Source organism: Anolis sagrei, chromosome 1 (assembly GCF_037176765.1).
Source record: "Anolis sagrei isolate rAnoSag1 chromosome 1, rAnoSag1.mat, whole genome shotgun sequence".
Taxonomy (NCBI): domain Eukaryota; kingdom Metazoa; phylum Chordata; class Lepidosauria; order Squamata; family Dactyloidae; genus Anolis; species Anolis sagrei.
Window position 1 is genome coordinate 61781863 of NC_090021.1, and position 17183 is coordinate 61799045.

At 37.8% G+C, this 17183-nt stretch overlaps 1 protein-coding gene across 1 annotated transcript in view; it reads left to right on the top strand.

Annotated features, from left to right (window-relative positions):
- The first annotated feature begins 3344 nt into the window (after positions 1 to 3344).
- The window catches only part of COG2 (component of oligomeric golgi complex 2), a 32238-nt gene continuing 18399 nt past the window's right edge, over positions 3345 to 17183 (top strand). The window contains exons 1-8 of the mRNA XM_060753799.2: positions 3345 to 3500; positions 6632 to 6793; positions 7878 to 7943; positions 11060 to 11140; positions 12185 to 12300; positions 12836 to 12944; positions 14115 to 14294; positions 14627 to 14751. Coding sequence (XP_060609782.2) covers positions 3429 to 3500; positions 6632 to 6793; positions 7878 to 7943; positions 11060 to 11140; positions 12185 to 12300; positions 12836 to 12944; positions 14115 to 14294; positions 14627 to 14751 — 911 coding nt within the window. The 5' untranslated portion in view covers positions 3345 to 3428. The remainder of the gene's footprint in view (positions 3501 to 6631; positions 6794 to 7877; positions 7944 to 11059; positions 11141 to 12184; positions 12301 to 12835; positions 12945 to 14114; positions 14295 to 14626; positions 14752 to 17183) is intronic.

Sequence of the window (17183 nt, forward strand, 5' to 3'; positions counted from 1 at the left end):
GGGTGTATTCATCAATTTCTGGCCAATAGACAGTCAGCCTGAAGTGATTTCAGCTAGGACCACAGATAAGGATGTCTGTGCCTGTTGAGCTTAAACTACATCAGATTGACCAGAACAGAAAACAAGTACTCTGGGTAAAAGGCAAACTACAGAGTTTTCTTACAGTTTGGCCAAGAGGGATGCCAGTACCAGCCAACACTCAAAACATACAAGTACAATTCCCTAGGAGAGAAAAAACAAGACATTCTATGCAGTTCTGACAGCTATTCAGACTTCCTGTGTCTCCTCCTGATTGGCTGAGAACGAGGCCAGCTATGATCCACACAGAGATTGGCCAGAGGTTTCCCTGATGTCACTGACAGGAGGAGGAGATCCCCATAGCAGGAAGAAGAACATCTGATCATTGGTCAGTTTAAAGGTCCAGTCTGTTGCAGAGACACCTCCTGGGAGGTGCAAAACTAAAGAGGAGGATGACATGTGTATGCAGATGATTCCTTGATTGACTTAAGTGTTCCGTTTCATGGTGAAAAAGGTGCAAGACCCAGAAAACAAAAGGTGACAACCCTGGATAACCAAAGGCTTGGCTGCCTATTCAGAGGACTAATGTATTCATATTTGTTTTAGCCTTTTCTTCTGTGGGAATGCTGAGCCTCCAGTCTCAGACAAACAGGTAAACATCCTAAGCCATCTTGGTGACAAAGGGATCATCTGTCTCATATACATACACAAAAGGATCTGATATTATCAGGCCTGGGAGATTGCTGGAGGGACCTTTCTTAGTTATGTAGCGACCTCTGTTCTCAGGAACCTATGTAAATAGCAGGCATTGGGGAAGCAGATGCCTTCAGGATACATTTCACATAAGTTTATATATTTATAAATTGATACAATACACAAGCAATATAAGTTACACGAGAAATATAATTTTTATACATTTATTAAAGAGTTTAGCTTTGATATAGTTTGGGGTACGGTTGCTCCTGGGACTTCCCGGAGCCTCCAATGGCTTCAACATTGTGAAACTTGGAAAGAGAGGAAATGTTTTTAAAAATAAAGGAAAAATAATATCTCTTACTTGAAGTCTTATTGAAATCCATAAATGATTGGGGGGGGGGGGGGGGGTGCCGTGGCTCAACAACAAGCCCTTCTGCTTTAAGTCACTTTCATGCCCGGGCTTTGGTGACTTCCTGTTGATTTTGCCATACTCCTTTTCTGCCTATCTTACTCTTTTAATTTCCATCCCTCTTTTTTCTTTTAATTATCTATCTTTTCTGTTATAACGTATACCACAATAATTCTGCTAGCCTTTAAGATGCTATGGGACTCTTGTGGATTCTATAATATTTTCAAAGATGCTAGAGGATCACAAATAGATAAATTCACAATAAGACATATTGGTTAAAAGAAGAGAGCGCTGCTTTGTCCATTTCTCTTAAAGAAAGACAAGAAGTAGAAGAAATTGGTATAATGGGCATCATTCCAGTTTTCAATCAACACCTATAGAACACATGACTAACCTTTTGGCATTATAGAGTTCTTTGTAGAAATCACAAAGGTATTAAAAGTATGGAGAAAAAAGAACTGCAACCGGTTTCATTAGGAGCAAAAGCCAAATGGCTTTCAGATAACATTTCCCAGTGCAATTATTTTTCTCTTCTTCATTCTTTCTTTTGCAGAACTCATCAGTTCAAGACATATTTTTCTGTCTGCTGAAAAAAGAAATATGCTCTTTCCTTGCCTTTGTCTCACAAAAAAGTTCCCTATCTATTATAAGGAAAACCAAAGTTTTAAAAAATAAAAACTTTCTCTTTGCCCTAAAGGGGCATTTTAAACATTTCTTGGGATGCCAGACCATTTTAAGTCAAGGAAAAACCTTTTTTCCATCAGGAAATTATAGAATCATAGACTTGGAAGAGACCTTGTAGGCCATCCAGTCCAACCCCCTGCCAAGAAGCAGGAAAATTGCAAACACCCCTGACAGATGGCCATCCAGCCTCTGTTTAAAAGCCTCCAAAGAAGGAGCCTCCACAACACTCTGGGGCAGAGAGTTCCATTGCTGAAAATCCAAGTCATCTGAGCTGTCCCTGTCATCAGTCCTATTCCTATTCACTTCTTTTAAAAAAAACTTTGTAAGGAATTTTGGGGATTTTTTGTTGAAAAAATGTCTTTTTCAACATAAATTGATCCAGGGGAGGGGGGAAGGCTTTGGGGGTGGGAAACATATTACCCACTCTTTCTTATTGCTTCTCAAATAAGCATTCACTTGAAAGAAGGCAGAAGGGTTGGCTGGCAGTAGTGTTTCTTCCCAATATAAGCTGCAAAATCATATATTTGTCATGTTACTATTTAATTCTTGTTAATTTGTGGTTGCTTTTGATGTAGATGTGGCTTGTTTTGTGTTAGGGTTGGGTGGATTTATATATTTGTCGTGTCAGAGCAACCAGTCCATTATATTACATTTCAAACAGAAAGCAAACAAACAGACAAATACAAAACTTGTGAGTTTGGTAGATGGTTAAATGTCCTTTGACCAGTATCTGGCCACTTGGAGTGCTTCCGGTGTTGCTGCAAGAAGGTCCTCCATTGTGCATGTAGCAGGGCTCAGGTTGCATTGCAGCAGGTGGTCAGTGGTTTGCTCTTCTCAGGGTTGGGTGGGTTATTATGTCTCAGTCTAGTTTTTATGGCATTGAATATTTGCCAATACTTGTTAACCGCCCTGAGCCCCCTTGGGGAGATAGGGTGGGACATAAATAAATTATTATTATTATTATTATTATTATTATTATTATTATATAAGGTTTCAGGTTACTCTTCATTTCAAAATGGTATAGTTTCTGCACCTACCAATAGTCATTCTATGTGATTAATTGAATTGAGATACAACCTGTATAGCCCACTGCAACACGCTCTATGTGAGGTTGCCTTTGAAAACTGTTTGGAAGCTTGTAGATCTTCTGAATACGCACAGACAACGTTGTCATCAGCATACTGGAGTTCTATAACAGATGTTATTGTAACTTTGGTTTTGGCTTTCAGTCCGCTGAGGTTAAACAGCTTGCCATCTGTCCGATAGATGATTTCCACTCCAAGCCCCCAGGAACGAACACACAGGCTGGATCTATACTGCCATATAATGCATTGCATGGCAGTATAGGTAGAGAGAAATAGGCAGAAAGAGGGACACACCATTGCCAGGTCAGGTGTTAGTTGGTTCCCCGGCGCTTGCAGTACTCTAGGAGGCCGCGAGGGGCCGCCCGCGAGCGCAGGAGGCGCCCGCTTCCCGATCTCTTCGCAGTGGCGGACGTTGGAGGTGCTGGCGGAAGCGTGCGGCCTCGGCGCGTCCCTTTTGCGTCATCGGAGGCGCCGGGCCCGAGGCAGAGCTGGGCGCAGACGTGGCCGGAGCTGGGCGCTCTCCCTGCTTGGCAGCCATGGAGGCGCGGAGTATGAACCTGCCTCGGGGGCCCGGGCACCTCTGCTTCGATAAGGACGAGTTCCTGAAGGTGAGGAGGGGGAGGGCAGAGCCAGGAGGTGCCTCTTAGGCCCAGCCCCATGACAGGCAGCTGACACTTTGAGGGAGAGGGGGGCAGGCCTGGGCAAACTTGGGCCTTCCCTCCAGCAGTTTTGGACTTCAACTCCCACCATTCCTCACAGCCTCAGGCCCTTTCCCTTTTGCCCCTCAGCCGCGGCTGAGGGGCAAAAGGGAAAGGCCTGAGGCTGTGAGGAATAGTGGGAGTTGAAGTCCAAAACACCTGGAGGGAAGGCCCAAGTTTGCCTATGCCTGATCTCTATCATGGAATCCATTCAAGGAAACTGTTGATATATGAAATGACATCACTCTAGCTGTTCAGTATGCCATAGCTGTGTGTGTATCTATGCTTGACATACCTATACACTTTTCTGGGTGTGTGTGTTTGGTTTGCAAAATATTCCTGTGTTGCAGCTTGCTGGTTAGCTCTTCACGTTTTTCTTGCCCCGCCATGCGCCTGTCAAACGTCAAATTGGGATTTTATAGCTTAGCCCCTTGCTTGTCATATTTCCCCTCCCACACAGTGCTGTCTATCAAACCTGAAAATGGGATTTTGCAATCAGCGCTTGTTGTTCACCGCTGTCAAACTGAGTTCAACTGTGAATTAGAGATCTCCAAGTAACTCCATCCTCAAGGTTTTGCAGACTCGGAGCCATGGCTTCATTGATTGAGGACTCATCTGCACTGTAGAATTAATTCAGTTTGTTGCCACTTTAACTGCTGTGGCCCAATGCTATGGAAACGTAAGAACTGTTTGGTGTCCAAAGGCAGGGATCCTTAAACTTTTTAAACAGAGGGCCAGGCCACAGTCCCTCAAACTGTTGGAGGGCCGGATTATAATTTCAAAAAGCATGAATGAATTCCTATGCACACTGCACATATCTTACTTGTAGTGCAAAAAACACTTAAAAACAATACAATAATTAACCATAAGAAGCATTTCAAGGTCCTGGAGTGGCCCATTTCAAGGTCCTGGAGGAGCCTAGCCAGTCTCCAGATCTCAACCCTATAAAAACCTTTGGAGGGAGTTGAAAGTCCATGTTGCTTAGCGATAACCCTAAAACATCACTGCTCTTGAGATCTGCATGGAGGAATGGGCCAACATATCAGCAACAGTGTGTGCCAACCTTGTGAGGACTTACAGAAAACGTTTGACCTTTGTCATTGCCAATATATATATAATATATATAACAAAGTATTGAGATGAGTTTTTGTAATGGACCAAATACTTATTTTCCACCATAATTTGCAAATAAATTCGATAAAAATCAGACAGTGTGATTTTCTGGATGTGTTTTCTCATGTTGTCTCTCATAGTTGTGGTCTACCTATGATGTCAATTACAGGCCTCTCTCATCTTTTTAAGTGGGAGAACTTGTACAATTGGTATCTGACTAAATACTCCCCCCCCCCCCCCCCACTGTATCTGATTATGTGTGTGTATGTATATATGACGATATAACAAAATAAAAAAAATATTTCTGGAGCCAAGAATTTTGGATAAGGGATACTCAAACTGTACTGGAAATAGGTTAATATCAGGATTGTGATGCAAGTAATGCTCAATTGCAAAATCAGTCTTGCCAAGGTTAAAAAAAGAGCTTTATTTAAAGAACTAGGCAATAAAAAGGGCAATTTACACAATTGCAACAAGTCAGCATGTTGTACTTACTTTTGGAAACACAAGCTGAAGTGGTGGGAAAGTAGCTAAACAAACTGGGAAGCTGTTCTGATGTCAAAATGTACTCATTATGTAAGACTTTTGAAAAGCAGGTGTTCTTAGTCCTCATGCACCAGGAGAGGGCATTTTAGTCCACAACAGTCCAATGTTGTGAAAAATTCACACAGAACTAGATACACAATGTAAGAGTTCTATAGTATTGATACTTGAAGCTTTGTAAACAATGTCCCCAAGATTCAAAGACAACAAAAACAACAGTGAGAAAAAATTCTTAGAAATCTGTTGATTTTTGCCATTAGAGTACTTTTTGTACCTGCCAATATAAAGCCTTGGAACAAAAAGGACCCCTTGTCATCTGGGATCAATATGCTAAGAATAAGTTGTTACATACTCAGTTTGTGCATAGGCTTTCTGCATTTGTGAGCAGAGGATTCATGAAATTACCTATTAAATCTTAACCATAAGACCTAACCACTGTATTATCTCTTAGGAGAAGATGGGTGGGGCAGGGAGATGCAGTAGGTAAAAAGGAAAGCAACAGTCTTTTCATTTAATGTTGAATATGACTCTTTGAATTTATTTCTAGGAGTGCTGGGACTGTATACTGAAACTGCAGGTGTTTATTTGGTATTATTTGGTATTTAGCAATGCAAGTGTTTTAGGCCTTGCTCAAAAACAGTGCAATCCTAACCTCCTTGGATTTTCCACCATGAGGCAAATGTGCCATTTCATCAATAGGGAATATTTATATTGATGGGTAATGGGTAGGAGCACTGTAGAGGATACTAGTGCACTCATGGATAACTCAGTAAGTAAGAATATAAACAATATCAGACTTGGCCCCATTCCCCTGTGAGACTCAGGATTAGGACCTTTGCTTGAGATAATCTCAGGTTGATGTTTGTAGATACTTTGGCACCAATTAAAGGGAGAACTTTTCTTAAGTTATAGAAGGCAGATGGGAAAAAAATTTCAAGGTGGAAAGACTTTCAGAAGGTGGTCCTCCATTTCCCTCCCCTATTAATCCCATTCAGGATTGATCTACTCAGAAGTTACTTTTCATGTGGTACTTAGAATGCAAGCATTTCTGGCCAATGGGCATTGTTTGTATTTTACCACCCATCACTTTTATTCTTTGACTTCAGATACATTTGAACATTAGTTAAAGGTTTTCCCTTGACATTAAGCCCAGTCGTGTCCCACTCTGGAGATTGATGCTCATCTCCATTTCTTAGCCGAAGAGCCGCCGTTCTCCGTAGACACCTCTAAGGTCATGTGGCCGGCATGACTGCATGGAGCACCGTTACCATGCAGCTAACATTATTTGAATGTTAGATAAGCATATAACTAGTTTACTCAGAATTACAATTTAGGAGTTTGATTATTTCTTAAACCATTGTTTCTTTCATCTGTTTTTTATGCAGCCAAATTTTGATGTCGATCATTTTGTGTCGGAATGCAGAAAACGTGTTCAATTGGAAGAACTTCGCGATGATCTTGAGCTCTACTATAAGCTACTAAAAACTGCCATGGTAGAGCTCATAAACAAGGATTATGCAGACTTTGTTAATCTTTCCACCAATCTGGTAAGTTTTCAAAATGGATGCTTTATCTGTGCTTAAGCTACAGCTTTATTATCCTGTATATTGTATCTATTCCAGTATGTCCTCTATGTGCTGCAAGATTCTAAAGGGAGCACTTGATACCATACAGAAGGTTTTAGACAAGGATATGATTGGTTGCAGACTCATTTGAGCATATAAATAAACCAAATGAAATAAATGTGATGTGATAAATAAATAAAAAAAAACCTGAGCTGCTTTTTAATCCTGGTCTTTTAAAGAACCCACCAATGATCAGTAATATATTTTGCTTCCATATGATGAATTTGATTCCAACTGGGTGCTCCTTTTCTATTCTCTACTGTTCAGGATGCTCTGAAAATGTTTGCATGACACAGTAAGCCAGAGATCCATGGGAACTCTGGTCTACTCATCCTGCTTTCCAACTTAGAAAACTGACAAACCACAGAGTATGTTTTGTTGTATGAAAGCAAGTACAACTTCTACTCTTCTCTGTTTTTCTTCCAACAAACTAGAGAGAATCTACAGTGCATTTTTAGAAAGTTCATTCTTTTATTGTTCTAAATTGTTAGTGCTCTAATATTACATTGTTTAAACCCAGATTTCTTACGTAGGATATGAGATATATATTTTATATAAGAACGTTTTTAGTTGCTTAGCAACAAAATTTACACAGAAATCTAAAAGAACCTGTGATCAACTACATTAATTGTGGCTTCCCATTGGGCTTTCTGTGACAAGTAGATATAACCAGTGAATTCCTCTGACCCAATGAATTTGGTCTCCTTGGTTTAGATCCAGTTCTCTCTCTCATTAAAAGTCTAGAAATATGGTTCAATATAAATGCAAAAACAAAAAATAGTTGGTGTTTACGAAGCCTTATTCACGCATATTTTCAGGCAGGATTGTAGTCAGTTCTTGGACATTGCATGTTAGTATCTTTTGATTGCCTTTCCTATAGTTTTAGCTATGGTAGCCAATTTCTGCAAAACTTTAATATGCAAGTACAATTCCACAAATAATGATTTATCTTAGTTGTCTATTAAATATATATGTATATATTTGTGTGTGTTGGTAATTTCTTCAGGTTGGCATGGACAAGGCCCTTAATCAGCTTTCGGTACCCTTGGGACAGCTGCGAGAGGAAGTTATGGTATGTTCTGAAATAAGCTGCCTTCTAAACGTCCTACAAAATTGCTGCTGTTTACTCAATGGGTTTTGCAAAAAGGTTTATTATTCAAGCCAAAGGCTGTTGTTCAGCCTTTGGCTTAAATAATATCAGTTGGCTTCTAAAGCTGTTTACTAAATTATTCTTTTCTAGAAGAGCAAATAGCTTGTTTTTCAATAGTTTATTTATTTAATGCAGCCTGTAAACCTGTCCACATTACCAGGGAACATGGCCATGTAAATTGAGTGGTACCTTCTTTTAAATACTGCTTTTCAAGCAGATGGCTTCTCTAAAAGCTAAGCTGGAGTTTGAATAGCATCTTAGAGATTATTCTATTCAAATAGATTTTAATTTAACAGCAAAACAATAGTCCAGAAAATTGGAATGTGATAGGCAGACCAAACAGAAATTTCCTAGGCTAAAGATTTTGTAATGAGACTTCACGCCAGAAATTTGACTTTCTTATGCTTTGTCTTTTTAATTAACTATAGTATTGATTGAATGCAGTAGTATCTGTAGTATGTCTAGTTCTTGTTTTTGTTTTGAATTTTGCTTTTTTATTTGCTAATGGGTAAAAAAAAATATCCAAAAGGCGTCCATGATGTATGTATGAATGAATTGTTTATTGTACCAGCCATAGGCCATGACATCAAATAATATACAACCTTTAAAAGTACAATAAACACTTTCCAATATAAACATTAAATCTTATTACATATACTGGCTCTTTAAAGTTATAGTAGCAGTGACATAATAACTATAACAAATGTCTGATTTGTATCATCCCAAACTATCTAAATTTCCATTTCTAGCCTCCACTGTGCAGAGTTCATGATGTAGTAGTTTGGGTGTTAGACAAGGATGCTTAAAGATCAAGGTTTAAGTCCATACTTAGACATGGAATCCTTCAGAGTGGTCTTGTTCAAGTCACACACTCTTTTTCTGAGAAAAGAGGAAACATCCTCTGAATAAATCTTGCAAAGAAAATCCTAAAAGATGGTCATGATAGAGAGTCAGGCTAAATGCAAATAACAACAATTATATTAAAAATGCCAGGCATAAAGAAATATCCCTGTGGGAATACTAAATGGGCCATGAAGTTTTGCCCCATGATTTGTTTACTGTGTTGTCTTCTAGTGCACAACTTCCTTTCATTTGTTTGTTTCCTCTCAATGAATCAGCCCTGGATACTTTCTATGGCTATTGAAGGGAACAATCCAGAAAATGAAAGCTGCCACTGCCAAATAACACAATAAATTAGCCATAGAACAAAATGTCAATTTGTTGTTCATTAATGACAAATATGCCTGCTCCTGTTCATCATGGTGTGCCAATGCACTTAGATTACCTGGTCTGTATGTAGTGAGTTGTGAAACAACAATATTTTTGTTTCATCCTTCATCTGAGCAGACACCTCCATGGGGTGTTAGTGCGGATGTGTGTCTTGCTAGAAATGGATGTGTTGTTTCTACATATGTTCATAATATATGCTATACTGATGAGGAAGGCTTTTAAAAACTAAAATATCTTAAGTATTCTGAATTTTATTCTTAGGTGTGAAAAGTAATTGCTTTGCTTTTTGAGAAAGTAACTTGAAGGATACAAGAAGAACGAGCTCAAAATAAACTTTTTAATGCTTTAGGAAGAGATTAATTAAGATGATACTAAAATAGGAAGTACTATTAAGTAGTGAAAAGTCCAATATGAGGTGGATCACTTCATGAACTTGAAGTAATAAAATATGGAATTATATTCAAATAAATATGCATATTCATGCATGGAAATAACTAATGTAATTTCTAGATGTTAGGACATTTCTGACTTTGGGAAGACTCTCTAGATTACATTTGAACAGTGCATTGAAAGCTTCCTTTTTACTCATCTTTGAACTGAACTTTCTTGTATTTAATTTTTCTACAGTTTGTCACTACCTCTCTTTTCTAGTTGGTTTTTCCTAGATCTTTTATTACCAATGTACTTAGTATCCTAGGAACTAGTACTCTCTTTTCATCAGTTACATTTTGGAAATTTATAAGGGTATTTGTGCAGGTTAAATTCTGCATAACTCATGCTTTCAAGCAAAATGGCAGAGTGCACCTGCTGCCTAAAATGTCTAAAGCCTATCACTGTGCAACACACATTTTGGTGCCTCAAATATTAGATCTGTTTCTGGGTTTTATTTTATTTATTTATCGTGTCAGTATCAACCAGACAATTGTATTATTTCTGGGTATATTTTTTTCCTGCTGATTCAAAATATGACATCAGTTTTCTCTTATCAAATCTAGTTTTTGAGATACAGAACATATGTCATATACTAGTCTTCATCTGCTCGTCCATAGAAAACCATAATAGCCATATGTAAGAAACAAAAGTTGATGCAATCTCTCCAATGCAATTTTCTGAATCAGGTCCCCAAATAACCCCAGGAACAGGCCTAAAAACCAAGACATGGAGAAAAAAATGTATGCTTTTTAAAAATTAGGTTTTATATTAGGTTAGTTGTGTTGGATTATCACTATAGGACACATCAAACCCAGAGTGACATGGTAGACCATAGTATAGTTCCATCCTCTCTTTGCTATTGGCCAGCATTCTGAAATGGGTAACTTTGCATTACTTTTTTTATTTGACATAAAACATTAAGTTTTTCTGTAATGTCACTTCAGGATATATTCAGCATCTATATTGCTAAATTAATTATTGAAAAGAGCCATTGATAAATCTCATAGGCAAATAGATGTGCCAGCAGTTGATACTATCAGTTGGCCAGAGTACTCCTGACTTTGTCATCTTGAAATGGCTGGCCTCCTAGCTCTGCTCTGAAACTTCTTTTCATCTGTTCTACATTTTCGTGTATTCTTCTTTCCAATACAATCTAGGATAGATTGGATTTGCAGTTACTATGACACAACCTGCAGCTATTTGTGTAGAGGACAGAGTTTCAGCTGAGATCATACAGATGGTGTCTTCCACATTAGATTTGGCTTTAAAAATATAATTAAATACCATTGTTTTTACCCTAATTTTGGTTTTTGAAGTGATACGCAAAGACTGCATTTTATTCTCCTTGGGAAGTTTACGCTTTCAATCTTTTCCAGAGTCTTAAGTCCTGTGTCAGTGAAGGAATTAATGCAATTGATGAACGTTTGTCTAAACAGGAAGATATCAGAAGGAAAAAGGTACTAAGGACAAATGCATTACTGTTTGCATTTTCTGTACAATGAGGACAAAGGGGGCAATAAAAGTTTAATATGTATATCCTATTAAAATAAACAGTTTCAGGGTGGTGGGTGGATACCTTGGCCATTCTTTCTAGCAAAGCAAATGGAAAAGTTAGGTAGCTAATGTTCTTACTATTTGTATATTTTTTCAAGTGAGGCTTGCTTTAAACGTGGAATATATTTCAGGGTGTGTGCCATACCACACATTTTTAAACATATATACACATTCATGTATGTCTAAAATGTTTAGTAAAACTTAGCCATAAATACTGTACATTAATTCTTATCTATCTAAAAAAAAGCATTTTCTAAGTAGAGTGATAAAAGGCAAGATCTTGGCCCCTCCTGTGAAACATTGACCCCTTCCGCCTTCTACACTTTACACTGTGGCATTGCTTCTGGCCTTTTTGAATTCCCATACCAGGGGTCCTCAAACTTTTTAGACAGAGGACCAGGTCACAGTCCCTCGAACTATTGGAGGGCCAGATTATAATTTGAAAAAAACATTAATGAATTCCTATGCATACTGTACATATCTTATTTGTAGTGCAAAAACACTTTAAAACAATAATTAAGATGAATAACAATTTTAACAAATATAAACTTATTAGTATTTCAATGGGACATGTGGCCTACTTTTGGCTGATGAGCTAGGGTTGTAGTTGTGTGCTTTCAAGTCATTTCGGACTTAGGTTGACCCTGAGCGAGGGCAGGGTAAATGACCTTGAAGCGCCATATGCAGCCCCCAGACCTTAGTTTGGGGATATTCAAACACCAAGGAAGTACAGCAAGGGTCCATTTTTGATAAGAGTTAATACTTGACTTACCCACAGGTCATATGAAAATTCTTAATTTTGTCCCCCAACCTATCATTGACTTACACATGAAGTCGGGTTATGCACACTTATATATCGTCATTGTGTTGAATGGTTTCCCAAATTACCTGCAGTTGAAAATTGTTCAGGTTCAATTTTAGAAATTTTTATTTGTTTTTAAAAACAGATGTGTGTCCTGAGACTTATTCAAGTTATTAAATCAGTTGAGAAGATTGAGAAAATTCTACATTCACAAAATTCAAAAGAGTCGTCGTCACCATCATCATCATCAGAAGTAAGCAGGTATGGCACTGGAAAGTGATAATCCTGTTGAAATTGGGGTGTTTGTTGTTGTTGTTGTTGTGGCTTTTCATTTATTTATTTGTATGTTTTTTTCCCTTGGAGATTGATTCAATCAACCTGGTTAAAATAGAGACATATTGCATAATCCATGGGTCCCCTATTATAAGTATTTTAGTTGCCCTTTCTGCATCTAAAATACTGTGCTTGAGTACATTTTTGATGTCTTTGAATGTATTTGGGGGGGGGGGGGTCATTTGTTTACATCTAAAAAAAGGAGAGGCACCTGAAGGGAACACAATAACAGCATGGTCCAAATGTCTTCCATGCCATGATAACGTCAATCATTAAAATTCAAAACATACCCTTTCTAATAGCTTAGCCTTATTGTAGATTGAATTTGATGTGCATGTTCAAGTGCTAAAGGTTATGAAGTAGAATATTGGGAATGGCTTAGAGGGAGGCTGTGGAGAGATTTAGATTGACTGATGTCACTGAATATTAAAACTATATCCTCATGTTTCAATTCTTCTGCAAGTCCTCTTCTGACTGGACAAGTTTTAGAGAGAGTTGCTACAGAATTCAATCAATTACAATTTCATGCGGTACAGAGCAAAGGAATGCCACTTTTAGACAAGCTTAAACCAGTAAGTATGTTGCTTTGTTTTATTTTTATTTTGTAAACTTGCAATAATAATGTTTTCTGTTTTAGGTGGATCTTACAGTGAATTAATGTATTTAAACATGGTTTAATGGTACCAGCTGATGGTTCTCTTGAGTAAATAGTAAACAACTCTGAAACCAATTGCAGTTTGGGGATCTCTTTTGATCCAGTATGGCATTAAGCGTGCTTTCTGTTCCTAGAAATGTTTTCTATCAGCTTTGGATGATACATTACTGAAACCTTGATATCTTCCTACTTAGACTACCAAAACATAGTTTTATGTTTCTGCCTTCAAAATAGTACACAAATTGCAGCTAGTTCATAATTATGTTAGCGAGAAGATTATAAACTTGGAACCAGGAACCCAATTACCTGGACAATCTGCATCTTCTATATAGCTGGACCCTAAGAAATTTGGAGCATCAGAAGAAATTATTTGTTCCCTACCCAGGCATCTTAATTGACTTGAATTTTATATAAGCCTTGGATGATCGGTTTGATTTGGTTGCTTTATTCTAAGATGGTAATTCGTCCTGTCTCTGTATCTTTATTATTTTGGCCTAAACAACATTGTTAGCCCTACTTGAGAATAAACCTCTTTAATTGATGAGAATTTACTAAGTCAGTATTTATGTAAAATCCATTAACTCAGTGGTTCTACTCTAGTTGGAATCCATGCATTTAGACCAGGTATGGGAAAACTAAGGCCCACAGGCTGGATATATCCTCACGGGTCTTCTCCTACAGCATTCATATTTACTGTTATTTTCCAAACCAGACTGACAAATAATCCATTTTATTGAGGGTACAATTGACAGTCAAGTTTTAAACTATTCAAAATTGTTGGAATAAGCACTCCTGTTTCCATCAATATATTTCCCCCCCCCCCCCCCCGCTGTTGGTAAATGTAATAGTAACTCAGAACTATTCAATGAAGTTCAGTTACTTTAAATGCTCAAGGAATGTGATTATTTGTATAGTTATACAGTGATAGCCCATCTGGATTGATTTTGGCTATTTTTATGTTAGAATCTAACCTAACGTTGGTTATTGTGGCAAGTATTGTCATGCAGCTCTTATATAACAAATTAGTAGGCCTTCCTGACTGTAGTTCAACTAAAAATATCTTTGCTTTTTTTAAAAAAATCTATAGCGTATAGTTGGAATAACGGCAATGCTGCAGCAATCCTTAGAAGGGCTGCTTTTAGAAGGTCTTCAGAGTTCTAACATTGATATAATACGTCACTGTTTGCGGACCTATGCAACAATAGACAAAACACGGGATGCTGAGGCATTAGTTGGTGAAGTGCTTGTGAAACCTTATGTAGATGAGGTAAGTGAAACTGGTTGTAACTGATTCGAGAAAGTACATTATGCTCTGTGTTGCTTTTTCTGACTCCTCAGAAATAACTATCACAGGTAAATTAGAATAGAAACGAGGTCAGTTGATATTTACCACTAGATCTAAAGTGGCCTCTGCTTAATAATCTTTGAAGAGTGTTTATTGCACATACATTTAATATTGCATGTAAAATAATTGTAAGATTTGTGAATACAGTAATTATTGACTGGGTTGTCGATGCAAGATGGGTTTATTATTATTATTTTGCATTTCAGTTCTGTTCTTGCCTGGTGTTCTACTCTGATACTAAATTCTTTTGACAGGTGATTGTAGAACAATATGTTCAGTCTCATCCTAATGGTCTTCAGACCATGTACAATAGATTGCTGGAGTTTGTTCCTCTCCATTGCCGTCTCTTGCGTGAAGTAACAGGCGGAAGTATTCCAAGGTAACACAGCCTCCCCCACCCCAATTAAATGTTGTGAATGGTTGTTCTAGGGATGTGCTAATAACTTGAGAATGTTTCTGTTTACCATCAAAGAAGAATAGAATAGCCAGGCTTTGAAGTTGCAAGGCTATTAAATGTTTATCAAAGTGGCCAACTGCAACATTCACACTTGCCTCAAACAGTCAAGAGTTCTTTCTCCCATCCGGGCTATTCCACAGATATATAAACCTCACTTGCCTAGTTTTCAACAGGCCTCACAACCTCTGAGGATGCCTGACATAGATGTGGTCAAAACATCAGGAGATAATGCTTCTGCAACATGGTCATACACCCAGGAAAACTCACAGCAATGCAGAAAAAAATAGTCTAAATATTTCTAAATCCATTGGAACCTTGATGCCATATTTGTGCTACAACTTGTTTTGAAAAATTCTGTTGGTATTCTTGCTTGCTTCTATTAATACAAAGGAAAAAACAGCCCCAAATCTTTTATCTAAGGAATATAAAATCCACAGCTGTTCTTCTTATACATATTTGTATAGCAAATATAGCGAGTCTTCCAAGATACCCAGCTGTTGCCATAAAGGCTATCATCAGGAAAGGAAAAGTTGGAGAGGATTTAAGGAGCTATAAAGCCAATCTGAAGTTAAGATAGTAAATGTTATGGAACTCCTAGAAAGCTGTAAGCTTGACTGTGGTGCAAATAACTGTTGGATATTTTTTAGTTTATTACTATGGGGACAAAACCACATCAAAAATAGTGCACAGAAGGTTGTGGTTTCTTCCTCCCTTTTATGAACATCAAAAGTACCCAGCTTTAAGTATCAAAAGTACCCAGCTTTGTCCATATTAAATGCCAGTTACTCTTATTTACTGTTGAGGTGCTGGTGACTGATAACCCTAGTGGCAAATCTGTTGTAAGTGCCACAGACTACCAGAAGTTATAATTAATTACAATTGGTTACTCCATTAAAAATGACTCTGATATATGCACCCTCTGAGTCCCCTTAGGATCCATTTCTTTATTTATTTACCATATTTGTGTCCTGCACTTCTCAACCCTGAGCTGGACTCAGAGTGGCCTCATATATCGACAACAATTCAGTGCCTTAAAATAACATACAATTAATTAATATGTACATTAAAAACAGAGAATTAAAACATCTAAAATCATTACATCAGTTCTTAAAATCACATAATCGTCCTGATTCTAAGTATCTGTGTTCATGGTTTTAGAGCAGCGTTTCTCAACCTGAGGGTTGGGACCCCTGAGTAGGGTCATGAGGGAGTGTCAGAGGGGTCACCAAAGACCATCAGAAAACACAGTATTTTCTATTGGTCATACGGGTTCTGTGTGGGAAGTTTGGCTCAGTTCTATAGTTGGTGAGGTTCAGAATACTCTTTGATTGTAGGTGATTGATAAATCCCAGCAACTACAACTCTCAAATGTCAAGGTCTGTTTTCTTCAAATTCTGCCAGTGTTCACATTTGGGCATATTGAGTATTCGTGCCAAGTTAGGTCTAGATCCATCATTGTTTGAATCCACAGTGCTCTCTGGATGTAGGTGAACTACAACTCCAAAACTCAAGGTCAATGCCCACCAATCCCTTCCAATATTTTCTGTTGATCATGGGAGTTCTGTGTGCCAAGTTTGGTTCAATTCCATCATTGGTGGAGTTCAGAATGCTCTTTGATTGTAGGTGAACAATAAATCCCAGCAACTACAACTCCCAAATGATAAAATCAAACCCCCCCCCCCCCCAACCTCACCAGTATTCAAATTTGGGCATGTTGGGTACTTGTGCCAAATTTGGTCCAGTGAATGAAAATACATCCTGCATATCAGATACATTACAATTCATAACAGTAGCAAAATTACAGTAATGAAGTAGCAATGAAAATAATTGTATGGTTGGGGGGTCACCACAACATGAGGAACTGTATTAAGGGGTCACGGCATTAGGAAGGTTGAGAACCACTCTTTTAGAGCAAGCATAGAGAACTCCTATTTATTTTAGTTGAGAACTAAATCCGCAAAAACAGGCCCCAAATGCTAGCTGTTAGAAAATATCGTTTCCTAATTTATCTTTAAAAAAAGGAATTCTCATAAGAGATTACTGTCTCATTGAACTGTATGTCTGATTAATGCACACTTTATTTTATATTACTGTCTTCTTAAACATGTGCTTAATGCATATTGCAATAAAATTTATTCAGGCCAACTAAATTTAATTAACTGCTTTCAACTGGGTTATTAATGCTATTGCCTACTGCAAGTATTAGCATTTAGGATGTAGCTCTAGAGATTACAGAAATACTTTTCTAGTTAACCAGGAATTGTGGTGCTCTTCAACTGGCTTCATGTTTCACTAACATTTCAGTTCCCTTAATCCCTAAATGTTTATCTTTCATATTATACTGGTAAATGGGT